The sequence below is a fragment of the Bos indicus genome, chromosome 19, assembly GCF_029378745.1.
Source record: "Bos indicus isolate NIAB-ARS_2022 breed Sahiwal x Tharparkar chromosome 19, NIAB-ARS_B.indTharparkar_mat_pri_1.0, whole genome shotgun sequence".
NCBI classification, from domain to species: domain Eukaryota; kingdom Metazoa; phylum Chordata; class Mammalia; order Artiodactyla; family Bovidae; genus Bos; species Bos indicus.
Genome location: NC_091778.1, coordinates 35,196,284 through 35,222,386, shown reverse-complemented (window position 1 = coordinate 35,222,386; position 26,103 = coordinate 35,196,284). Strand labels below are relative to the sequence as shown.

The 26,103-nt window shown below is 48.3% G+C and overlaps 1 protein-coding gene and 1 long non-coding RNA gene across 2 annotated transcripts in view; one reads left to right on the top strand and one right to left on the bottom strand.

Moving 5' to 3' along the window:
- The window catches only part of SLC47A1 (solute carrier family 47 member 1), a 30,275-nt gene extending 15,040 nt beyond the window's left edge, over positions 1–15,235 (top strand). Inside the window, exons 6-17 of the mRNA XM_070773149.1 lie at positions 504–548; positions 3,348–3,445; positions 3,647–3,744; positions 3,851–3,964; positions 4,047–4,114; positions 4,934–5,042; positions 5,136–5,211; positions 8,763–8,832; positions 9,059–9,191; positions 12,339–12,433; positions 13,435–13,513; positions 14,452–15,235. Of these exons, the coding sequence (XP_070629250.1) occupies positions 504–548; positions 3,348–3,445; positions 3,647–3,744; positions 3,851–3,964; positions 4,047–4,114; positions 4,934–5,042; positions 5,136–5,211; positions 8,763–8,832; positions 9,059–9,191; positions 12,339–12,433; positions 13,435–13,513; positions 14,452–14,678 (1,212 nt within the window). The 3' untranslated portion in view covers positions 14,679–15,235. The remainder of the gene's footprint in view (positions 1–503; positions 549–3,347; positions 3,446–3,646; positions 3,745–3,850; positions 3,965–4,046; positions 4,115–4,933; positions 5,043–5,135; positions 5,212–8,762; positions 8,833–9,058; positions 9,192–12,338; positions 12,434–13,434; positions 13,514–14,451) is intronic.
- The window catches only part of LOC109573687 (uncharacterized), a 63,025-nt gene continuing 39,374 nt past the window's right edge, over positions 2,453–26,103 (bottom strand). Inside the window, exon 3 of the long non-coding RNA XR_011562004.1 lies at positions 2,453–5,338. This is a non-coding gene — a long non-coding RNA (uncharacterized lncRNA). The remainder of the gene's footprint in view (positions 5,339–26,103) is intronic.

The window sequence follows — 26,103 nt, the reverse complement described above, 5'->3', positions numbered from 1 at the left end:
CTTCTGTTTTATGTTTTGGGTTTTTTTTTTTTTTTTTTTTTTTGGAGGGGGGTACCCTGAGACATGTGGGATTGTAGCACTCTGACCAGGGACCAAGCTGGCACCCCATACATTGGAAGGTGAAGTCTTAACCACTGAACTACCAGGGAAGTCCCTGAACTGAATATTCTTGAGTTTATTCCACCAAATAGGACTACAGCCTAATCTATAGAAGGGGGCACCCATCCAGAGTTTGCATGGGCCTCCTGCAAAGCCCAGTGCCCCCAGGAGAGTCCCAACCAAGCACCCAAGGAAACCACTCTCCCAGCTCCCCCGGGGGTGCTTAGATCATGTTCACCCATAAGAGAGATGTCCGGACTTGGGGTTCCTGTCCTGCCCCCGAGCCTCCCAAGAGGGCCCCAGCCTGGGCCTCCTGTGAGAGCAGAGGGCAGGCCGGCCGAGGTCCCAGCTCTCCACTGTGAGGCTGGCCAGGGTGCTGACCTCTGTCCCATGTTGTCTTGCAGGCGACCTTCCTCTACACGTTACAAGTGAAGTACCTGCTCAACCAGGTAACTCGACTCTCCTGTCCTGTGGGGGTGAGCACATCTCTCCTTTCAGGGGTCAGGGAGACCGGGTGGAGAGGCTCGCCTATCCGGAGCCCCTGTGGGGTGTTTCCCCGAGGGGTGCTCGCAGGGCTGAGGAGTCAAGGAAAGGATAGGTTGTTATTGGCACTGGAAAAGTTGGATCCGGTTCCCATTTGGAAATATTGTTATTGGTGGGCCAGCAGGGAGGATTCTTGGCCCTGCACCATCGCCTGGCTCCAGAGGGGTTGGGGGCGACCTTTCAGCTCCGGCCATCTGGGGATGTGAAAGCACCCGCTTCCCCACGAAAGTGCCTCCTGTCATTAGGACTCTTGGTGGGTGACTAATAGCAGTGGCCAGAGCCTGGCTCTGTAGGTGTGGAGTCATGTGTGGGACCGTCGACTTCCTTCCAGAAGGACCAGATAAATAGGGTGCCAGGTGGTGGTAGGGTACCAGCCCATGAGGGCAGGCTCTCCCGGGCTTGTGTGACAGGGGCAGGATGATGGAGAAGGAAGCTTTTTACCTATTTAACATCCTTAAAGTTAAGGTGCTATCCTCGTAACAGAACAAGATTTCCACAAGTTCCACGTTTTTATTAGTATCAGAATTGTATACTTGAAATGCCTGTAAAGAGGCAGAAACCAGCGTGTGCCCTGGACTCTGGGCTGTCCCCTCATAGTTTGTTACCCTGTTTGAGGGCCTTTGCCCTGTCAGCCCCCCAACAAACGTGGGGCTCCTTAGTGCTTGAGTGAGGAGTGGGTATGAGGACCCCTCCCTGAAGGCCCTGAGGCAGGGGAGACGACCTAGAAGAAGGAGTCCTGAGCCATGGGGTCAGGAAGGGGACTTGAGTGGTGGAGAACACATGAGTTTCCCAAGGTGGGAAGGAGAGGGGGGTGCAACCCAGACTGGGGGGGTGCAGTGGGAGCCTGGACATGGAAGGGGGTTGCCCAGGCTGACTAGATGCAGGAGAAAAGGAAAGGATGGAGCCGCTGCCTATGTGACACGTGAAGGACAGGTTACTGGGGTCACTAAAGGGCGGAGGATGCAGAAAGGTGAGGGGCAGGCTTGTGGGGATGCAGAGGGAGCTGTGCAACGGGCCTTAGCCTCAGTCCCTCCTCAGTGCCTCCGCTGTTTCTCCTCTTTTCCCTCAGTGGGATCCCACCCAGGCCCCCTCTGCCAGGTGGTCCCACAGCCTCTACCTAACCATCGGGTCACCTGCCTCTCCTGCTGAAACAGACCAGGGCTCCCGGTAAACAGAGTGCTTGGCAAGGTCCTGGTCTGGCCTCTGAGCCTGCAGCCATGAGCCCGCAGGATGCAGAGCAGCCAGGGGAGCATGGGTCTCAGGCACAGAGCGGGGGTGGAGGTGGGGTGGGAGATCTGAAGGACGGTGTGAAGGGAGGGCGGAGCAGAGGAGCCGTAAGCAAGCGGCCAGTGTCCGCCTGCCCTGCAGAGTGACCAAGCCCTCCCTCCCCAATTGCTGTGTCCAGAGACACTGTGGCTCCTGTGGGAAATCCAGACTGCTTTTTAAAATTAATTAATGAATGACGGCTGCACTGGGTCTTCATTGCTGCTCGAGGGCTTCCTCTAGTTGTGGGGAGGGGGCCCTAGCACCCAGGCTCAGCAGCTGTGGTGGCCGGGCTCAGTTAACCTGCAGCATGTGGGATCTTCCGAGACCAGGGATTGAACTTGTGTGCCCTGCATTGACAGGCGGATACTTAACCACTGGACCACCAGGGGAGTCCTAAGATGTTTGATTTATACTGTGGTTTCAAAGAGCAGAATTTCAAACAGCCTATGATTTTGGGCATGATGCTTTACAAGGAGGTAGCACTTTTTAAAAATTGGGGTATAGTTGATGTACAATATTCTATAAGTTACAGATATACAATATAGTGATTCATAATTTTTAATTCCCATGTATCGTTGTTATAACATACTGGCTACATTCCCTGTGTTGTGCAGTATGTCCTTGTAGATTATTTAACTCACATATTAATAGCGGGTTCTACCTCCTAATTCCCTCCTCCTATATTGCCCCTCCCCCTTCCCTCTTCCCACTGGTAACCACTGGTTTGGTCTCTGGGCTTGTGAGTCTGTTTTATTTTTAAAATTCCATACATAAGTGAAAGCATATAGTATTTGTCTTTCTCTGACTTAATTCACTGAGCATAATGCCTTCCACGTGCACTGCAAATGGCAAAATGTCATTCTTTTCCATGGCCGAGTCATCGTCCATTGTATATACACACCACATCTTCTCTCTCTGCTCATCTGAAAGGTGACGTTGTACAGTGAGGTGACCCCCTTGCGGTGGGCGGCCCCTTCCAGTCGGGGGAAGCAGTGCTTCTGCCTTCATCACAGCCGGCTTTCTCTGCGTCCATTTTCTGTCCTGATGCTGCAAGGAGAGACGTCAGCCCTGGTCCCATGTCGCTTCACTCTCATGCCTTCAGTCGGTCAGAAATGTGGGAGGCCTGGACCTGCTCGGGTCTGTCGCCCATCCCAGGGTCATAGCGTCCCCTTAGTTCCCGACCTTCAGCATTGGTCCAGGTGTCCGGGGAAGGTGATGTGCTCACGCTGCTCCTGTGCACGAGCCACCTCTCGTCCTCCCTCTCTGCCGCTTCCCTCTCTCCTGCCGCGTGTCCGTGGCCAGAAAGATGCCCTTCCGGCCGACCCAGAGGAGGGAATGCCCAGTGGACGGGAGCGGCAGCCACCCTGCTGGCCATGAGGGCGCCTGTTTGGGTGGCAGTCGCGGTCCCTATGGGTCTCCAGCACGGCCTCTCGTTTCAGGGAATCATTCTGCCCCAGATGGTGACCGGTGTGGCTGCCAACCTGGTCAACGCCCTCGCCAACTACCTGTTCCTCTATCAGATGCATCTTGGGGTTATGTGAGTCCCAGGGAGTCCTGGGTCAGGGAGCAGGGTGGCCTCCTGTGGATTTCCAGGGCGGGGTGGGGTGTCCACGCTGACCCTCCTCCTTGGGCCGCTCTGGACCCTGCGGGGGGATGCTGCTCTGGAGGAGGTGACCGGGGCTGCTGTGTCACCAGCAGGAGAGGTGGGGTACCCGTCAGCATGTTCTCTTCTGCCCAGGGGCTCGGCGCTGGCGAACACGGTCTCCCAGTTCACCCTGGCTCTCCTCCTCTTCCTGTACATCCTCGCCAAGAGGCTGCACCAGGACACCTGGGGAGGTAAAGGCCGCCTTTCTCCTGCCTGGACACGACTCCTGTCTCGGCTCGAGCCCCTGCCCGGTGGCCATTCATGTCGCAACCGACCGCATCTGTGTCCCGCCTGCAGGCTGGTCCTGGGAGTGCCTGCAGGACTGGGGCCCCTTCTTCCGCCTGGCCGTCCCCAGCATGCTGATGCTGTGCATCGAGTGGTGGGCCTACGAGATCGGGAGCTTCCTGAGCGGTCAGCATGGGGCCGGCCGGTGGCGGCTGGGGGACAGCCAGGGCCCGTGGGAAGCACGCAGTCACCCACCCCTCTCCCACAGGTGTCCTTGGCATGGTTGAGCTGGGAGCCCAGTCCATTGCGTATGAGCTGGCCGTCATCGTGTACATGGTGAGTGTATGAGCCCATCCTGGGGCGGGGCTGTGTGCTTCCCTCCAAAGACTGCTGAGCACAGGCGGTCAGCGCGTACAGGTTGTAAAATGATTCCTGAAGGGCACATTTCACCCTGGATCCTGGGAGGGTCCTTTTGGTATGGCAGGCGGTGTTCCCTGTGAGCTGGAGGGCTTTGGGGAGACGGTCCAGAGGACTGGGTTGCTCCCGGTCCTCTGACTCCTAACGCGGCCCCAATCCGAAGGACTCGGTTTGATGACACGCTTGTCAAACATGCCAACTCTTTTCCTGTTTCATGACACAGATGCGGTGGGGACAGGTGGGGGATAAAGCTGACGGTGCTGCAGGCAGGGCTGAGCTCCACTCCCGCCTGTCTCTGTTGCCTGTGGATACTCGGTGACATTTGTAGGTTAGACCCCCAAGGCATGAAAACAGATGTTTGTACTGAAGTTCCTAGCAGCGCTGCTCACGACTGCCAAGAGATGGCAGTGTCCCACGTGCCCAGGCACGTGCCCGAGGATGGCTGAGTGGACCCCATGCGTGGGCAGGATGTTGTTCAGCTAGAGGAAGGAAGAGGGTGCTGAAGCTCTGGAGGAGAACCCTGGTCATCAAAGGCTTCCCTTTGACTCTCTTTTACTGAAAGCATCAGCTGGATATTCTGAAGGGCTTTGTCCTCCCCAAGTGTCGCCTTAGAAATGCACCTGGGACGTGGGAACAGAAGGGCCTGTGGTGTGGGAAGGACCAGGGTACGCACAGGTGTGCATGTGCATGTAGGACTAACTGGAGGACTGAGTCTCAGCATCACCGTCCTCATTTCAGGTCCCCACAGGCTTCAGCGTGGCCGCCAGCGTCCGGGTGGGGAATGCACTGGGGGCCAGGGACATCGAGCAGGCCAAGACGTCCTCCGCCGTCGCCCTGCTGGTCACAGGTGCCTAGACTCGGGGATGCGCCCACAGCCCCCACGCCCTTCCCTGCAGACCCCCTCTCTCACCGTGTGCTTCTCCTGCCATCTGATCTCCAGGGCTCTTTGCTGTCATCTTTTGTGTCCTGTTGTTAGGCTGCAAGGATGTCGTGGGCTACGTTTTCACCAAGGACCAGTGAGTGTGGAGGTTTTCCTGGGATGTAAATCTGGTCGGTGGGAGCTGCTTTCACACTTGGCCTCCTGGATGGTTGCATCTTGGTGGGGAGCCGAGTCACCTCCAAGATCAGAGATGCAGTTGTTACCTGGCAAGAACGGATAGGATGTAGGAACTAATTTATAATCTAGAAGCCGACTCAGTGGGCATGGGTGGTGGGTGTATGTTTCTGCTAGTGGAGTACTCACATCTTTTAAAGATGGTAACTCCTTTTGGGTACCACTGCCTCCATCTTCACTAAAGTACTTCCTTCCCAACAACATGAGTCATCTTGGCGGCCCAGAAGCTGCCCAAGTGCCTGGCTGGCAGTAGTCTTGTAATGTGTTTGTCCATCTGAACTGAAGTGGAACTCTCACCCCTGAGCTGTCTCCACACATCACATTATCGATCAATCACTGAAGAATTCTTGCACCAGCAAAGTCCCCCGTGCTCTGCAGATCCCGTTAGGTTGGTTTGATAGCTTTCATCCACGAGGCCACAGTGTATGCTGACTCGGTAGCTATATTGTGCTGTTACCCCTTCCTTGGGCTTCTTTTTATTTATTTATTTATTTTTGCTGAACCATGTGACATGTGGGATCTTAGTTCCCCAACCTGGGATCGAACCCACGCCCCCTGCATTGGGAGTGCAGAGTCTTAACCACTGGACCACCGGGGAAGTCCGTAACTGGGATTTGTCAGCAGTTACAAAATGCAGAATTGACTTGTCCCTCCTAGATTCACAAAGCAGGTGGTGTGGATGGAACTGACCCTCAGACTATGCCTCGGGAATCTGTCTTTTGACTTCTGGTGGTGGGTTGTCACCTTTCAGCCTTTGCCGTTTTGCTGTGAAATGTTTGAATATCCCTCACATCAGAGTGAGTCAGATGTAGCCAGAGATCATGCTCAGCTTCTTCACTTGATCAGAAGTCTGTCTTGCAGGATGGCTTCAGCAGAACCTGGTAGGAAGTTTGATTCTCAATCTGTGCACTTTTGGAAAATCAAATAGAGCAGGGAATAGAGTGAAAAACAAGAGTCCCACCAATGGGATTTTTTATGGAATTAGGAGACATAGAAAACTCACAAAATCAAATTATTTGTGATACGGCCAAGCTCAGCTGAAACTGGCAGAACTAATGACACATTCTGAGGATGACACAGATGCCTGACCCAAACAAAGGGCAGAAAGGCAGTGTGCACCTCTATGCAGTCAGAAACGGGGAAATGACTGAAAAACCGTAGTTTTCTTAAAGTGGAAGAGACTAGTTTGCACAACTTTTGCAAGTACATTTAAAACGTGGGGAAATAACTTCTCAAAACTTATGCTACCAACAAAGACTTTTTCAGTATATACTGAAAAAGTATATGCACATGTATCTGTATAACTGAATCCCTGTGCTAACACCTAAAACTAACACATTGTAAATCAACTTTGCTTCAATACAAATTACAAAAAATTTTTAATTAAAAAATTATTCTAGAAAACATAGGTCTAAATAGATCAATTTGTTTAGATGAAATAAGAAATAGTTATTTTTAAAGTACCAGGGGACTTCCCTGGTAGTCCGGTGGCTAAGACTCCAAGCTCCCAATGCAGGGGGCCTGAGTGCTATCCCTGGTCAGGGAACTAGATCTCACATGCTGTGACTAAGAGATCCCGAATGCCACAACTAAGACCCAGTGCAGCCAAATAAAAAATATATATACATATGTATTAAAAAACACCAACTCCAGCGGCTTCCCTGGTGGTCCAGTGGTTACGACTGTGCTTCCACTGAAAGGGTCCCGGGTTCAGTCCCTGGTTGGGGAACTAGATCCCACATGCCTCGCAGTACAGCCAAAAATGAAAATAAAAGCACCAGCTCCGGAGCGTTTCAAAGGAGAATTCTATGAAATCTTTAAGACGTAGATAATCCCAATGCTGCCTTAACTGTTCCAGAAAAAAGAAAATTTCCTCATTCTGTTTAGGAAGCAAGTATGTCGGTACCGAAGCTGACAAAGTATTCACATAAAAAAAGAAAGCAATCCACAGGCCAATCTTCCTAATTAATGTCAATTTTAAAATCCAAAATAAAATATGAGTAGATAGGATTCAGCAGCATAATAATATATCCTGATGGAATGTGAATATAGGGGCTTCCCTAGTGGCTCAGTGGTGGAAAGTCCATCTGCCACATCAGGAGACACAAGTTTGAACCCTGGTCCGGGAAGATCCCACTTGCCATGGAGCAAGTAAGCCCATGCACCACGATTACTGAGCCTGTGCTCTGGAGCCCGGGAGCCACGACTACCAGCCCACGAGACCTAGAGCCCGTGCTCTGCAACAGAAGCCACTGCAATGAGAAGCTCCCCCATTGTAAGGAAGGGTAGCCCCTGCTCACCACAACTAGAGAAAATACCACACAGCAACGAAGACACAGCACAGCCAAAAATAAATATATAAGATTTTTAAAAAGTGAATGTAATACACGAGGCAGAAAAGTCAAGGTACAGAACATCATGAAGAGAATGTCAGAACATGAAATCATACACCAGGTCCAGAAGGGGAAAGAAGAATATATATTTGTGCTTGCTTTTATTTTCATGAACACTGGACAAAGACAGTGCCCAGAACTGTTCCTTGGTTTGGGGGCAGGTCACGGGAGGAGTGGGGAAGGAATGGAAATAAGATTTTCCTCCATATGCTTTTCATGTTGTTTAATTTCTTTTAACCATTGGCATATGTTACCTATTAAAAGCAAAATAACATTTGAATAAAAGAACTGTACTTCTGTCCTTGTTTGGCAGGGAGGGGGGACCATCCTGTTCTGTGCTGGATGTCTTAATTATTTATTCATTCAACCAACATTTACTGCCAGACAGCCATTTCTTCGTTAACCACTTGAAGGAATTGGGAATACTCGGCCGTTTCGGCCCCTGGCAGTGTCTTTCTGTCTCTAGCTGTAGAGGTGAGGGTCAAGGCCAGCTCTGTAAACTCTATCTGTGGCCTTTAGAACTTGCCAGCCTGGTTCCCTGGAGGGAGCCTGACCCTGATCCTGTTGTGCGTCACTCAGACACTTGGAGGGGACGTGCATGGAATTGTGTGAAAAGGAGGATGGCTCTATAACCCCCATTTTATTTTGGGGGGTGCAGGAGAGGAGTACAGAATCATTTGATTGACTTTCATTTTAACTTTATTGGGAGTCTAGTTGATTTGTAGTGTTGTGTTAAATTTCAGGTGTACAGCTAAGTGAATCAGCTACATGTATACATTATATGCATTCTTTTTTAGTGAAATCATATGGCTGAACTGTTTATGTTGACCACAGGGACTATATGTTTTCTAAAAGTCTTGAGATACAGTAGTTTCCACTGCAGACCAAAACAAGGTAGGACTGTCCCTGAAAAGGTTGTTGGCGGGACACCTGAGCCTGTTGGCTCCACACAGACGCGGAGCCCTGCCTGGCGGTCAGAATACGGTCACCAGGAGCCACACTGCCCTGCTCTCTGCCCACGTCCGCCTCCCAGTCATGCTCTGCTTTGTTCTCCTGACAGAGAGATCGTCTCCCTGGTGGCCCAGGTGGTCCCGATTTACGCGGTTTCGCATCTCTTCGAAGGGCTGGCTGTGAGTACTGAGCGGTGGTACCACCTCAGCCGCCTTTACGATCCACGAGTTTCTGCTGACGATGGTAGATTTTAACAGAGAAGAGCGGCGGGGAGGTGGGATATTCCTCTCACATCCACTTCACGAGGCCCTGGACTTGAGGCAGAGTCCCCTGAGGTGGGGGGTGCCGGGGTGGGCGTCGTGGGGCAGCATGAGCCGTGTTCACAGGACTGGCGTCTGCCTGCAGTGCACCTGTGGAGGCATCCTGCGAGGCACCGGGAACCAGAAGGCGGGCGCCATCATCAACGCTGTCGGGTACTACGTGCTCGGTCTTCCCATCGGGATCTCCCTCATGTTTGCTGCTGGGCTTGGACTGCTGGGTAAGCCTCCCCCAGAGCAGGAAGAGCCGGGATCACGGCCTGGGAGGTGGCTGTCAGAGCTCGGAGACAGATTTTGAGACGCCGCTTTAAAAGAACAGAGAAACGGGTGACTGCCCAGCTTTGATTTCTAAAATAATACTTGGGTGTACATCAGCGTTAATACGTGATTACATTAAAACCTGAGCACACTAGCTGGGTTCAGTGGAGACAGTGCTCATCTGTATCCCTCAGCTCTTGGCTAGCTCAGAGGCAGAGGCGTCATCTGATAAGGAGACTCAGCTTTCAGATCAATGTGTCTTGTATGTTGCACATTTTTCTCGTTCAATAATATTTTAATGAAAAATATGGGAGATGTCCAAAGAATGGAGTTGCCAAGGCAAACTTCATTGGTGTGGAAAATTATTTATTCTGAGTTTCTGGCCTTATTCATATTTTTGAAAGTCATTTTAAATCTTATTTTCTGGCAGTTTGTGAGATCTTAGTTTCCCGACCAGGGATTGAACCTGGGTTCTTGGCAGTCAAAGTGCCAAGTGCTAATCACTGGACCTCCAGAGAATTCCTGGCATTATTCATATTTTGGGGTTTGCCAGTGACATAGCTAAGGAAAATATTAATATTATAGAAATTCACTTTGAAGTATAGATCTATGTCCCAAGAGCTGTACTAGGCCCGCTCTGCTGTTTAACAAAAGCTCACCTACAGAGTGTACAGCATAGGCAGAGGTAAGGATCACCTTAAAAAAATGTTAGGGTGCAAACTTGCAGTTGGAAAATAAGTCCTGGGGGTGTGGGGGTGTGATCTACAGCATGGTGACAGCCGCTCCATCACTCTCTTGTCCAACTCTCTGCAACCCCATGGACTGCAGCCCACCAGGCTCCTCTGTCCATGGGATTTCCCAGGCAAGAATACTGGGTGGGTTGCTATTTCCTCCTCCAGGGGATCTTCCCAACCCAGGGATTGAACCTGCGTCTCCTGCTTTGCTGGTGGATTCTTCACCACTGTGCCACCTGGGAAGCCTGTAGTTAATAATACCATATTGTATATTTGAAAATTGCTGAGAGTAGATCTTAAAAGTTCTCATCATAAGCAAAAAAAATTGTGTAGCTATGTGAGGTGATGGGTGTTAACTGAATTTATGGAGGTGGTCATTTCACAGATATTGAATCATGGTGTTATACACTGGAAATAATATAATGTTATATATTGATTCATATATAAAAGATGTTGGGGGGAACTTCCCTGGGGGTCCAGTGGATAGGACTCCTTGCTCCCAATGCAGGGGGCCTGGGTTTGATTTCTGGTTGGGGAACTAGATCCCACATGCTGCAATTAAGACCCAGTGTAGCCAAATAAAAATTAATAATTTTTTTAAAAAAAGCTGGGGACTCTGAGGAAGTGAGGGCTCTGTGAGAAGACAGTGGACACTCCCTGTACCAACTGGTGTTGAAACTCGTATCCCTTCTGGCAGGACGTGCTGTCCACCTACACCAGGAGCCCTGAGAAGTGTCAGGAGCTACAGGTTCTCACGGGCAAGGCCAGAAAATCACAATGGCCATCCTAAATCCCTGAGGCTTTCCCAACATTGATTTTTTGGGTCCTGTCCAGGGAATCCTGATAACCATCCCGTTTCAGCATTCCTCCTTGAGTCAAACAGGTATCTTTTCAATAGTATAGTGAAATCCTTGGAAATTTAACTCCTAGCTTTCAAAATACAGCTGGAGGTAGCTGGTTATGGGCTTCCCAGGTAATGTTGGTGGTAAAGAACCCACCTGCCAAAGCAGGAGATGCAAGAGAAACGAGTTCAGTCCCTGGGTCAGGAAGATCCCCTCGAGGAGGGCATGACAACCCACTCCAGTATTCTTGCCTGAAGAATCCCATGGACAGAGGAGCCTGGTGGGCTACAGTCCATGGAGTCACACAGTCAGAAGCGACTTAGCATGCACACACACACGTAGGTGGTTATCTGATGTTTAAGATGGGTGGAGGAGCTTGTGGTTTCTGTGTAATGGGAATTTTCAGAAGAGGAAGGCTTTGCTTTCACTGGGTCCACTGTAGGAGTGACAGGTTGACTGTTCTAAAGATCAGGCTGATCACACCTGTAAAGTACAATATGGGCTGATGGGTACCAAGGAGCAGAGTTGAAAAATGTGCATGAGATCTGGCCACCCAAGCCTTAAAGCATGAGTCCCATCCAGCCCCTGTCACCTTACCCAGATCTAGCCGGCTACATGGCAGGGGCAGGGGAGGGAGCCACGGTGGGACAAAGGGGAGGCCCAGAAGTGGGGCATCCTGTGTGCCTGGTCAGGGGGCACGTTTGCTTTTCTCTGGGTGGTCTTAAGTGGGAAACCAGGACAGAAATTAGGGAGGCTGTCAGTTACAAGTCAAAGCTTGGACATTTTGCATCAGTTATTGCAGAAATTGTTTAGCTTATCCCTAAAGAATGATCTGGCCTCTCAGGAGTCTGATGTGAAGCAGACTGGCTTCTCGCCTGTCAGTTACAGGTAAGGGATTGGCTTCCTAGACAGGTTGCTTTAGATTGTGGGTCAGAGGTCTATTTTTGTGTAAGACCTGACAACTGAGACTACTGTCAGCTTGGATATTCAGTCTCTCAGTTTGGAGTTTCTGACTCTGCTGTGGGTTCACTCTTGGGCAGAACCCTCGTCACTCAGGTCCCCCTCTGGGTCCTGTGTGAGTGTCTGGGGCAGGGTTTTTAGGTCAAAGTGTGGAGTCTTAGCACCTGAACTGCCAGGGAATTCTCGACGTCTGCGTTTGTAGAGTGGCAGAGTTTGTAGAGTCTGCTTGGTTGAGGAAGATGATACAAGGTATTGGGAGTCTGCAGGTGCTGCTAGAAAGCAGTTTGTCCTGGAATATTCACTTTTCCTAATAGCCAAGCATTATGGTTGCAAAGGCCAAAAACAGCCTGCAGATATTTGTTCTGAGATCCACAAACCCAAGAGTGGCCTCAGGGTTCTGGGCTCCCTGGAACCTCCTGGAAACCAAGAGTGAGCAGGGTGGAGGTTTCTGGCTCACTGTGGGCCCCTCCTTTGCTATAAGAACAGATTCTCAGAAGTGATTTAGGAGAAACACACTCCCCAGGGCAGCTGGCTTTCCACCGAGTTAACTTCTGTTAATTATCCCCACCTCCAGGTCTGTGGTCAGGAATCACCATCTGTACCATCTCTCAGGCTGCGTGTTTCCTCGGCTTCATTGCCCGGCTAAACTGGAAAAAAGCCTGCCAGCAGGTAACTATGGACGCTGCCGTCCTGCCCTGGAAAACACACAGAACCAGCTTTGCCTTTCTTTGCCTTATTTTGGAAGGTTTATTATTATTATTATTATAAATGCTACCTTTTTTATCATTGTTTTATTTTATTGATGTGTAATTGATTTACAATGTCATGTGAGTTTCAGGTGTACAGCACAGTGACTCATTTATACACATACAGAGATATATATATATATATACTCTTTAAATCTTAAAAATATTTTTATTTTTTGGCCGCACCACGTGGCATGTGGGATCTTAGTTCCCTGACCAGGGATTGAACCCATACCCTGTGCAGTGGAAGTGCAACATCCTAACCATGACCGCCAAGGAAGACCCTTTTCTTTTTCAGATTCTTTTCCCTAATACAAAATATTGAGTATATATCATTGCTGTTTTAACTGGGCTTATTAACTCAGGTGTGAAGGACATCTGTTCCCCTTTGTTTATTCATTCAGTAGAACAGAAGGTCTTTTCCCCCCTGGGTCCTATGTTAGACGTCTGCCTTGCTCCTGAACAGCCCATTTCAGGACAAGATTTAGAAGTGGAGAGAAAGGTGGGATGCCAGCAACTATATCCTGTTTGCCTGGCTGCAGTTCACGGGGTTGCAAAGTCAGACATGACTTACCCACCGAACAACAAAGTTTCATTAAGATACCTGTGGGCATCTTTCTTTATGAACTTTCTAGGGTCAGGGCAGTGTGTTAAGTAGGTGACAGAGAAAATGAATGAAGGAAGAGGAAGGGAGAATCCTACGGTTGGTCCCCGACTTTCCTCGTCTTTTTTACAGCCAACCTTTCCCATGCACTGGCCTCGCGTCAATCATTAGAAAAGAGGATTCCATGCTTGTTAACTGGAGAGGCTCCTGTGTTACCTGTCAGTGAGAGAAAATGGCTGGGTTTTTCCTCAGCAAGGGTACGGCCAGGTGTGTGGCTGCACTGTGATGGAGCCTATGGACTGACGCGTCCCCTCTCCTAGGCTCAGGAACACGCCAATCTGAAGCGAAGAATGGCCGGCAATGGGATGGCCACGCTCCCTCAGGACCCACTTTGCCCAGGTATGATACATCTGCCCCTGCTCTTGGAAAGGCCCCTCTAGGTGTTCACAACTAGATTTGCTGTGCTGAGCTCCCATTTAAATAGGGAAATAATGCCTCCGAAACAAATGATAGGGAGCATCCAGCTTCAGGTCAACAGCTGAAGTTTGTTTGCTTTAATTGCTGACTCAGACATGCTGCCATAGATGATTAAGAGTTGCAGGTGATCAATTCAGTACAGGTGCAAGCATTTAGGGTGTTTTCCTTACTGTTCCTCTTCTGAAGTACCATGAGACTAAACCTAGGTCTGGGTCACTATCCTGCCCGGTTTTTAGAGGGTCCTCTAACGGGAAGGCTTGCATCTCCCCTGCCAACGTGCTGTGAACGCTCTTGAATCACCTCTTAGGTCATCCTTTCCTCCACTGACCTTATTTTCTTTCTGAGATGCTAATTGGTGGTGCTGGCCCCCTTGAACATTTCCCCTAAGCCTGTTAAACTAGGGCTTCCCTGGTGGCTCAGTGGTAAAGAATCCACCTGCTGGTGCAGGAGACGCAGGTTTGATCCCTGGGTTGGGAAGATACCCTGGAGGCGGAAATGGCAACCCACTCCAGTATTCTTGCCTGGAAAATCCCATGGACAGAGGAGCCTGGCAGGCTATAGTCCATGGGGTTGCAAAGAGCCAGACACGACTTAGCAGCTAAACAACAAAACTGTTAACCTAAAGAGCTACCTTACTTGGCTTTGTACACAATGGGGCAGAGCCCATGCTGACCCCACCAGGATCTAGTCAGTGTCTGTGGATTCATGGACAACACCTGAGTCAGGATTTTCTTTATTCGTGGTCAGGAAGCAACTGCTTCCTGAATTATCATTCTCCCAGCAGGTACTGCATACGTGCTTTTCCTTTTATACAGATGAAAAATATCCTTTTAAGGTGCTGAGTTCATTTTCCCCTCCAGTGGGCCCTGAAAACCGTGGAGGAATGTTGATAAGAGATGTTGGACAGAAAGAGGAGACTCAGTCGGATCAGCAGATGCGCCAAGAAGAGTGTCTCGAAGTCCATCCCAGGGCCGCATGGAGGTTGTCCGGGAGACAGCTGGTGCTGCGGCGGGGGCTCCTGCTCCTGGCGGTCCTTGTCATTTTACTGGTGGGGATTTTAGTGAAAGTCTATGTCAGAGTTCCGTGATATGGCAAGAGAGAGAGAAAGTCAGGCCAAGGGATGCTTCTGAGCTTAAACGAACAGAAATTCATTGGCCCAAATGTTACTAAGCTGTGCTCATGGATGTCAAGAACTGAGTTCCAAGATACATTTCTGATGAAGAAAACGAACGAAGGTAAAAAGTATGTGCAAGTCCAAGACAACATTTGGGAGATTACATCCACCATCCTTTCCACCAAGGACCACTGTGTACTGGCTGCATCATGTAGGGCTTTGATGTTTCTTCTGCTTACTGTTTTTTAAGCCACAAACCCATATACTGAGCACTTAAAGATTCTTACTATTTGAATTATTTAAAATATATTTTACAATATGTCTTCCTCATGCCTTAGATTATTATTCAGCAGAAAACGATATTTGTTAATATTCCTTTGGATTCCAGATCTCAGGTACCGAGGGTGGTGGATGTGCTTAAGAAACTTCTAGGGGAGAAGACAGATTACCAAGAAGAAAGGAGTCAGGTGGCATCAGTTAGCTTGCCTCGTATTCAGGGCCTGTCTGATCATTGGTTTAGACCAATATGTTGTGGCGGGGGTGGGGGAAGGCAGCAGGGAGGGAAATGAAGGACCTGTACTGTGTTTTTTAATTTATTTATTAGCTGTGCTGGGTCTTCGTTGCTGCTCAGGCTTAGCTGCAGTGAACGGGGGCTACTCTAGTTGCGGGGCTACTCTCGTTGCGGCAGTTTCTCTTGTTGTGGAGCACTGGCTCTAGGGCACACAGACTTCAGTAGTTGAGGTACTTGGGGTTAGTTGCCCCAAGGCATGTGGGGTCCTCTCAGACCAGGGATTGAACCCGTGTCCCCTGCATTGGCAGGTAGGTTCTTAACCACTGGACCACCAGGGTAGTCCCAGCACTTGGTTTTTCTAAAATGGTGGACAATCGACAGAAATACAGGGTTCAAAGAGCTAATTCAGGCAAACTGGAGGGAGAAATCAGGCCTTTTCCTATGTTGACAGAAAGAAGGGCTGAAAAAGCTGAAAAGCAGCAAAAATGAAGAGTGTTCAGGAGAGGGGAAGGTTACATCCCAGGAGGGCTTCCTTTGTGGCTCAGACAGTAGAGACTCTGTCCGAAATGCAGGAGACCTGGGTTTGATTCCTTGGAGAAGGAAATGGCAATCCCACTCCAGTATTCTTGCCTAAAGAATTCCATGGACGGAGGAGCGTGGCAGGCTGCAGCCCATGGGGTCTCAAAGAGTTTGACAGGACTACGTGACTACACTACATCTTGGACAGGCCCTATTCATCTTGTTTGGGTGGTTCTCATCTTAGAAAAGGCACAGGCTTTTATTGGCTGGCTTCCCTTGTAGCTCAGTCGGTAAAGAATCTGCCTGCAGTGCAGGAAACCTGGGTTTGATCCCTGGGTCGGGAAGATTGTCTGGAGAAGGAAATGGCAACCCACTCCAGTACTCTTGCCTGGAAAATCTCATGGACAGAAGAGTCTGGTGGGCTGCAGTCCATGGGGTAGCAAAGAGTCAGGGAAGACTGGGCAACTAACACTTACTTGCATATATCCAGAAGATTCCGGGTGGACCCATCTCAAAAAGATGAGATTCTAATGAACATGCCCTTCTCCTTAACTTTGGGGATCGTTGGGAAAGTCTTGGAGTCATGAAAACCCCATTACTCCTAACTCTTAGTGGGCAGGAGGACAGACAGAGGCCTTGGATTAAGGGGTGAAGCTTGGATGCAGCCTGGGGTTGGGGTGGGGGAAGGTGTGCTGTCAGCCAAGCGAGCATCAGGACCTACTAAGTTCGCTGCCTGCGGGGTGGGGACCAACAACCAGACCTGGCCTTTGCTGGGAAAGACCAGGTAACCAGGAAAGGAGAAAAGTGAGCGCCTCTTGAGTGAAGACACCGCGGGGCAGGTTTTCGGTGTGTGTTGGTGTGGGGTGGAGGAGTTCTCTTATTAAGGCCCTCATTCCTCTTGGGTCAGTAAGTGGAAGGCCATCTTCCAGACGAAGGCTGCACCCAAGGGGGCCCTCGCGATGGGGCCCCAGCGATGTCCCCGTCCCGGTTTGTCGTGCCCTCCCCACCCCGCACCCTAGCCGCCGAGGTTTCTCACGGGCGCCAAGTCCAACGATCTGCAAACTGCTGGCACCTGGGGAGGGCAAGCCCAGGAGAAAATGCTTTGACTCGGTGCGGGGCGGGGGAATGCTGACTCCAGGCCTCCCCTCTTCCAGTACTTTTCCCACGCGCCCCCACGAAGGCCACCCCTCCACCAAGCCCAGGGGGTCACGGAACTGCGAGGGTTCCCCCCGCCCCAGTCGGCAGCGGCGGGGCGGGGGGGGGGGCGGCGGGAAGTGGAGCCCCCTCCTCACCCGACCCCCTGCCCCGCCCCGCCTCCCACGTGCTCCCTGGGCTAACGAAGGCGCCTGAGCTCAGGCTCCTCTGGCGCCAGCATGGTCACCCCTGCCCCCTCTGCCACCCAGACCCCTGCGGCCCCCCGCTGGCGCGAACACCTACAGGCTCTGCAAGGACCTCTGCCGCCCGACTTGGGGTCCAGACGGCGGGGCTGGCGGCGCTCCGGGCCGGTGGTGAGTGTGCAGCCCGCCCCCACCCCCGCGGTTCCCCTCTTCGCGCTCACCCTGTGTCCCCCGCTGTCCCTTATTCCGCGGTCACACGTGGTCCTTCGTCCCATGGCCCCTCCCCGCGGACACCCCTTGTCCCCCGCGGCACCCCCATGTCCTCCCGCCCCCGTTGTCCGGCCCGTGGACAGTGTCCGGCTCCGTCTGGGCCCGGGGGTCGGTGTAACGCGCTGCCTCCGCCCTCGCCCACCAGTTCCCCGAGCCGCACAGCGAGTGCAGTGTTCTGCGGATACCTGGGCAAGGTCGAGCTGTCTCGGTAGGTTTTTACATTCCTTTCATTAGGACTGAGAAGAAGGAAAAACCTGGAATTTAAATGGTCTTGTCTGGCACTTGCACCTTTATGGGGTCAGAGCTTGCCCCAAGGGTTCCCTTATCCTATAGGGTTCCTACCTACATAGGAAAGGTGTTTTCCTTACTCTCAAACCAGCCCCAGGGGAAGGTGAAAGTGAAGTCGCTCAGTCGTGTCCCACTCTTTGTGACCCCAGGGACTGTAGCCCACCAGGCTCCTCAGTCCATGGAATTTTCCAGGCAAGAGTCCTGGAGTGGGTTGCCAAGAGGCCCCACCTCTAATTACGCAAGAAATTTGTAGCCATGAGACAACTCTGCAGGTAGAACATGAAGAACTACACTTCCCCCTTTATTATGAAGTTAAACTAGGTAACTTATCTACATCTAGACTGGCTGCCATTAGTTAGAATTAGTTTACTCAGTTCAGTCACTCAGTTGTGTGGGACTCTTTGAGACCCCATGAACCACAGCATGCCAGGCCTCCCTGTCCATCACCAACTCCCAGAGTTTACCCAAACTCATGTGCATTGAGTCGGTGAAGCCATCCAACCATCTCATCCTCTGTTGTCCCTATTTCAGCCTCATAGTAAAGTGTCTCCCATCCACCATGGATTGAAATTATACCTTCTTTGAAGACCTGCATTTTGGAGAATTCCCTAATGGTCCAGTGATTAGGACTCTGCCCTTTCACTACAGAAGCATGGGTTCAATCCCTGGTTGGGGAACTAAAATCTCACAAGCTAAGTGGCATGGCCAAAACCAAGAAACCACCATGACATCCCTGCTTTTTTATTGGTGAAGTCGTGGACAGCTGCCTGTCTCCTGCATTTCATCAAGGCCTTCAAAGGTGAGAAACTCCTGCTGGTGATGGCAGGTGGTCTTTCCCAGTCTCAGAAAATGTCCCTTCTGTCCCCACCTAGATGGATGTACAGCCCTAAATCATGACGACCTTGGCACATGGACTCAGACGTCTTCTTTTCACGTCTGTTATTGTGAACCCATTTGGTGGGCTGCCTTTTCATTTTTTGATGGTTTCCTTTGGTGTGCAGAAGCTTTTAGTTTTATGGAGTCTCGGTTACTTTTACTTGGTGCCTTTGATTTTGATGTCAGATCCCAAAAAACTTACTGCCCAAGTTTTCTTCCAGTTTTATGGCTTCAGCTCTTTCACCCATTTTAAGTTGATTGTGTGTGTGGTGTGACATAGGGGTCCAGTTTCATTCTTTTGCACGTGGACTCCCCTTTCCCAGTGTCCATTTTTGGACAGTCCATCCAGTGCACCATCCTATACTTTTCCTCATTGATGATCTCTGGGTGGCCTCTTCTATGTTCACTGACACCCTCAGGACCCGAGTGCCTGTCTCCTTGGCTGTGTTGGTTCACCTCTCTCCATTTCACCGGCTTCCAGAACCCCCGAATCCAGTTTGGGTCCCCCACCCTGCACATTCCCAGCCCTCCACTTGCACCCACAGTAGAAGCTTTGAACTTTACATCTCCACTCACCTCCTTTTATCCCTGGAGCCCTGTCTAGTCCTCATACCTGTGTCTCCTGGCCTCTGCCCTCGTGGGGTCTTCTGTGCCCTGATCCCTTCACCCTTCTTTCCTCTGCAGCCCCCTGCTTGGTCCCCTCCCAGAACTCAGGGCCAGTCATTGCCTGACCACCCCTCCTTCCTCTTCCTTAAGAACTGCCACCTGGACCATCGCTCTCCTCTTTGAGACCAGCCTGCCACCTGGGCACAGAACTGTCCTCTCTCCTCCAGCCCCTTCCCTTTAACTAGTCCTGCTGAATTATGATAAAGGTATCCAGGTCTCATTTTCTGTAAAAACTTGTCTCTTGTCCACTCCTCTCTAGCCTCTGTCCTCTTACATCCCTTGCCAGAGAGTCTACACTACATCTCAGTAATGCAATAAATACAAACCTAAAATTATACAGATAGGCCTGAGAAGAGCATGTGGGAAGCAGGTATGTTGCAAAGGCAGGCGTTTCTGTGGACACAGTCTCAGATAAGGGGTTTCTATATGAGTGGCAAGATAGCGAATTGCTAGGGAGAAAGTAGGCTCATTTTGAGAAAACTATTTATGAAAGCCAGACACAGTTAACATTTTTTTATTTTTTTACCTTGTGAGAAAATTCTGAATATATTATGACAGGATTCACAAGAGTATTTGGTTTTAAGAGAACATTTCTATATACCCACCTTGTTCCACAAAGCATTTGAGCTGGTTTATAAAAATACTTCCAGGATAAAAATAATTTATATGGCCATTGGTAGGGACTCTAAAATGACAAAGGATTTGGTCCCTAGCTTGTTCCTTAACGTTTTGACAGGTATGGTGTTAACTGATTAAAGGAGATATGAATAAAGATTGCTAGCTAGTAAATAGCTGGTGAAGACTTGTCTTCACAAGGAAGGTTTCATTGCAGAAAATAGCTTTTAAGTGGAAGTTTAAGGAGAGCAGGACAGTTGGCATGCTTGGAGCCATAGATTTGTCTGTACAGAATTGCTGTGAGCGCCACCTACTGGTGGTCACTACAGACTAGTTTAAAACATGAATTTCTAGATTCAGGATGAATGTTTTGCTCAGTTTTTTATACAGTTGCTTTCTGAATATGAACTGACTGAAAAGATTTATAAAACAAACTGGTGCTTGACCTTAAACCCCATTTTTAAAATTGCCTAGCTGTTGAAATGGAATCTTGTTGAAACTTGGCCCCAGGAATTCTTGTGTGGTTTCAGAATATGAGAGGCAGTATGATTTCTGAAAAAATGATTCTTAATCCTATTCCCAGAATAGGCAGTATAGTTGAGTTTTGGCCAGATTAACTATGCTTCAGGGGTTTTTTCAAGAGCATGAGCAATTCATGTGGTTGGGTTCTGGTCTGCCCAAAAGCAGATTGCATATACTAAAGAGCTTGATTATTAGTAATTTGCAGAATGGGGTATATAAATACCAGGACAGGACTATAGATATTTTTATTAAAATGTATTTACCTTGGTTACCTTTTGTTAGGTTGAGCACTGAGCTCCTGCCAAAAACAGGCTGTTTCTGGCTCTATATACAATTATTGAAATGGGCAGCTCTAGAAAAGGGATGAAAACTTGTGTGTCAAGATGTCCCTTTATGTTTTCTGTTGATAGGTGTTAGATGTCCTTGTGAAATGCGCAAGATGATGTATAGTCACTTGGGAATTATTAAAGGTATATTAGTTATTCCCTTGTATCTTAAAAGGAATGAGCAGCGTGAGTTCTCAATCTTGTGATGAGAAGAGCAAGCTCTTCCATATGAGAAGGTGGAATGAAATGTATCTTCCTTTATTTGCAACGTTCCTGAAACTTTTCCTGATCTGGTTTTGGTTTTCATGACTTCTGTCCTTTTTTCTTCCAAACTTAGAGGTTCTCTCACCCAGGTGGCATCAGAGTCCTCTGTTTGCAGGCCTCTGGGAACTTCCTAGACTAGTTAAAATCACAATTGAAGTTGCATTGCTTGCTCAGGTGATAGTGATTTAGAAAAAACTTTGGAAACTGCCACATGGCTTCTGAGAGGTCATTGACCTCTGATCCAATGGAAAACTTGGAAAGGATCATATGGGTTTCTTTTCTAAACAGGTTATGCTACATAGTCCTGCTGTTAATAGAAATGAGTGAGATTAGTGAGTTTGTCATATACCTTGGACAACCTTCAGCAGGTCCATGGATCACCAAGCCTTGAGTGCTCAGTGACAACAAAGAGCATGTTAATATTTCAAGTAAGCAATAATAGAAAAGTTAGCGGAATATTTTAAAGTTCTTACAACTTATCATTAAAATTTCCCCTGTAAAAAGCATTTTGCAAGTTTTGATAAAGTTTACCAAAAAACAGTTTATTTACCACAATCATGGTATAGAATATTTCCGTCACTTTTCCCCTTCCCAAATTCCCCACGTCCCTGTATGGTCAATCACTCTTCTCTACCTCTTATTCTTGGTAACTACTGACCTATATTCTTTCCCCGTTTCGATTTTTAGCAGTGTCACATACCTGAATTGATAACCATATGTAGCCTTTGAATCTGGTTTCTTTACTTAGCATGATGCCTTTGAGATGATCTGTTTTGCATGTATCAGTAATCTGTTCCTTTTTAATAACTATAAGCTTGTTTACAGCTGAGGGACATTGGTTGTTTTGGATAATTACAAATAAACCACTAAACATTCACACACACAAAAAAAAACTTCCAAAAAAGGTTCACGTGTGACTTTTTATTCAATATAAAACTCTCTGAGAGATTGACATGCTTCATCTTTCTCTCTTCCTGGAAGGCAGAGGTGTCTCGGAGCTTTTGCCCTGACACTGTGAACCTCCCACCCACCGCATTGGGAGTGTGGCGTCTTAGCCACTGGGCTACCAGGGAAGTCTTGAAGTGTGAACTTTAAAATGGTTATGATGTTAAAACAATACACCACATAGTCACGACTGGAGTAAGAAGCGGAGAAATGGCTAACATGGTGAGTTTCACATTACATGTATTTTGCCACAATAAATACAAATGAGAAGTAGTAGAACTGGAATATGTGAAAGATGGAGACCTGTTTTACATATACTAGGAATTCCACAGGGAGAGGCTCTACTGGTGGGGATGCAGAATTCAGGCACTGATGAGACCAGAAGAAGACTGAAGTGATAGTAATGATATTATATTCAGCAATAATAACACTGTATTAGCGATTCTAACCTGTGCAATTAGGCAAGAAAAGGAAAATGTGTTGATTTAGAAACTGAATGGCTGACATGGCTTTCCTGTCCTGTTTGTGGATTTTTCTCCAGCGGACCTCTCCACTACATAGGAAGGCTCAGTGGGCAGCTCAGTACAGAGGTGGGCTTGGTCCCATGACATCTTTACTTTAGGGTTTAGGTGGGGGGCAGGGTGGCAGAGAGCAGCAGCCCTGCCCTCCCCCTCCAGCTCACCCCACCTCCTATCCCCCGAGAAGAGAAGGGCTTAGCTCTGAGGTGCTCACAGAACCAGAGAGCTCTGGCACTTTGCTTTTGTTTGCCCAGTCTCTGTGCAGTGACCTCAAGGGAGGGGTGGTCAGCAGTGAGGTCTGGTTGAACTGCCTGTGACCCAGAAGTGAGTCCCCAGCACCACCTACCACTGCCTCCTGGGGCTCCCCTGGGAAGGACTGGTGGGACCTAGCCTTCTTTTCTGTGGTCCTTCCCTCTTGCTAAAGCTTGGCTGCTCACTTATGTTCAGTGTTGTTAATGGATTTCGTTTCTGTTAAGTACCTTTACTGACATTTTTGTGGCATTTTGGGAAGGAAGGGGGATAAGCATGTGAGCTGGCCGTTCATCATGAGCTGAAGCCAATACATATACTTTGGACCCACAAGTCTTGTAAATTTCTATATAATGAGGTCCATTGTTTCTCAGATTCTTAACGATTTTTAATACATATGTTTTTATCGACTTCACTTGAGTTGGCTCTCCAATAGCAACAAATTAGACGGTTCTTTGGAGGATGCTGCTTCTAGTAGGAACAAGAAGTTAAAGCTGACATGTAAATTATTACAAGCAGACATGAGATTCAGTTCAGTCACTCAGTCGTGTCCGACTCTTTGCAACCCCATGGACTGCAGCACGCCAGGCCTCCCTGTCCATCACCAACTCCTGGAGTTTATTCAGACTCATGTCCATTGAGTCAGTGATGCCATCCCACCATCTCATCCTCTGTCGTCCCCTTCTTCTCCTGCCTTCAATCTTTTCCAGCATCAGGGTCTTTTCCAGTGAGTCAGTTCTTTGCATCAGATGGCCAAAGTATTAGAGTTTCAGCTTCAGCATCAGTCCTTCCAATGAATATTCAGGACTGATTTCCTTTAGGATGGACTGGTTGGATCTCCTTGCAGTCCAAGGGACTCTCAAAAGTCTTCTCCAACATCACAGTTCACAAGCATCAATTCTTTGGCGCTCAGCTTTCTTTCCAACCCTCAAATCCATACATGGCTACTGGAAAAACCATAGCTTTGACTAGATGGACCTTTGTTGGCAAAGTAGTGTCTCTGCTTTTAAATAAGCTGTCTAGGTTGGTCATAGCTTTTCTTCCAAGGAGTAAGCATCTTTTAATTTCATGGCTGCAGTCACCATCTGCAGGGATTTTGGAGCCCAAGAAAATAAAGTCTCTGTTTCCACTGTTTCCCCATCTATTTGCCATGAAGTGATGGGACCAGATGCCATGATCTTAGTTTTCTGAATGTTGAGTTTTAAGCCAACTTTTCACTCTCCTCTTTAACTTTCAACAAAAGGCTCTTTAGTTCTTCTTCACTTTTCTGCCATAAGGGTGGTACCATCTGCATATCTGAGGTTATTGATATTTCTCCCAGCAATCTAGATCCAGCCTGTGCTTCATCCAGTCCAGCATTTCTCATGATGTACTCTGCATATCAGTTAAATAAGCAGGGTGACAATATACAGCCTTGATGTACTCCTTTCCAATTTGGAACCAGTCTGTTGTTTCATGTCCAGTTCTAACTGTTGCTTCTTGACCTTCATACAGGTTTCTGAGGAGGCAGGTAAAGTAGTCTGGTATTCCCATCTCTTGAAGAATTTCCCAGTTTGTTGTGATCCAGTCAAAGACTTTGGCATAGTCAGTAAAGCAGATGTTTTTCTGGAACTCTCTTGCTTTTTCAACAATCCAACAGATATTGGCAATTTGATCTCTGGCTCCTCTGCCTTTTCTAAATCCAGCTTGAATATCTGGAAGTTCATGGTTCACATACTGTTGAAGCCTGGCCTGGAGAATTTTGAGCATTACTTTGCTAGCATGTGAGATGAGTGCAGTTGTGTGGTAGTTTGAACATTCTTTGGCATTGCCTTTCTTTGGGGTTGGAATGAAAACTGACCTTTTCCAGTCCTGTGGCCACTGCTGAGTTTTCCAAATTTGCTGGCATATTGAGTGCAGCACTTTCACAGCATCATCTTTTCGGATTTGAAATGGCTCAACTGGAATTCCATCACCTCCACTAGCTTTGTTTGCAGTGATGCTTCCTAAGGCCCACTTGACTTCGCATTCCAGGATGTCTGGCTCTAAGTGAGTGATCACATCCTCGTGATTATCTGGGTTGTGAAGATCTTTTTTGTATAGTTTTTCTGTGTATTCTTGCCATCTCTTAATATTTTCTGCTTCTGTTAGGTCCATACCATTTTTGTTCTTTATCGTGCCCATCTTTGCATGAAAAATTCCCTTGGTATCTCTAATTTTCTTGAAGAGATCTCTAGTCTCTCATTCTATTGTTTTCCTCTTATTTCTTTGCATTGATCACTGAGGAAGGCTTTCTTTTCTCTCCTTGTTATTCTTTGGAACTCTGCATTCAAATGGGTGTATCTTTCCTTCTCTCTTTTGCCTTTCACTTCTCTTCTTTTCACAGCTGTTTGTAAGTCCTCCTCAGATGACCATTTTGCCTTTTTGCATTTGTTTTTCTTGGGGAATGTCTTGATCACTGCCTCCTGTACAATGTCACAAACCTCCATCCATAGTTCTTCAGGCACTCTGTCTATCAGATCTAACCCCTTGAATATATTTGTGACTTCCACTGTATAGTCATAAGGGGTTTGATTTAGGTCATACCAGAATGGTCCAGTGGTTTCCCCTACTTTCTTCAATTTCAGTCTGAATTTGACAATAAGGAGTTCATGATCTGAGCCACATTCAGCTCCCGGTCTTGTTTTTGCTGACTGTATAGAGCTTCTCCATCTTTGGCTGCAAAGAATATAATGAGTATGATTTTGGTACTGACCATCTGGTGATGTCCATGTGTAGAGTCTTCTCTTGTGTTGTTGGAAGAAGGTGTTTGTTATGACCAGTGTGTTCTCTTGGCAAAACTCTGACATGAGATTAAAGCCAGTTTATTCTACCATCCATGTTTCACTAACAGCCCCTGAGGGCAGCAACCATATCACAGGAATGACAACAGAGATAATCCTGCAGGTTGAGTAATGGACTATTTAAAAAGCAGGCAAGCTTAGAGCTTCAGATTTCTATAACCAATTAAAAATTTTGGCATCTGAAGGGCCATACTTCAGTTTAGTGGGTAATTAGACACAAGGAATGCTGGACACATAATGTGTGATGGGGTCAGATTTCATCAGCTTTTGCGATGTTCCTGGAGTGCCAGGTTTGTTCTGAGTGCTTGTTTCACATGGGTCATTTTTTAAAAGGCTTTACTTCTTTTTCTGAAGCTCCAATACTGTGGGCCACGTGATATGAAGAACTGACTCACTGGCAAAGACCCTGATCCTGGGGAAGATTGAAGGCAGGAGAAGGGGACAACAAAGGATGAGATGGTTGGATGGCATTACTGACTTGATGGACTTGAGTTTGAGTAAGCTCCAGGAGTTGCTGATGGACAGGGAAGCCTGGCGTGCTGCAGTCCATGGGGTTGCAAAGAGTCAGACATGACTGAGTGACTGGACTGAACCTCTTTGTAAAAAAATTATTTTTGGCTGTGCTAGGTCTTTGTTGCTGCACACAGACTTTTTCCACCTACAGTGAGCA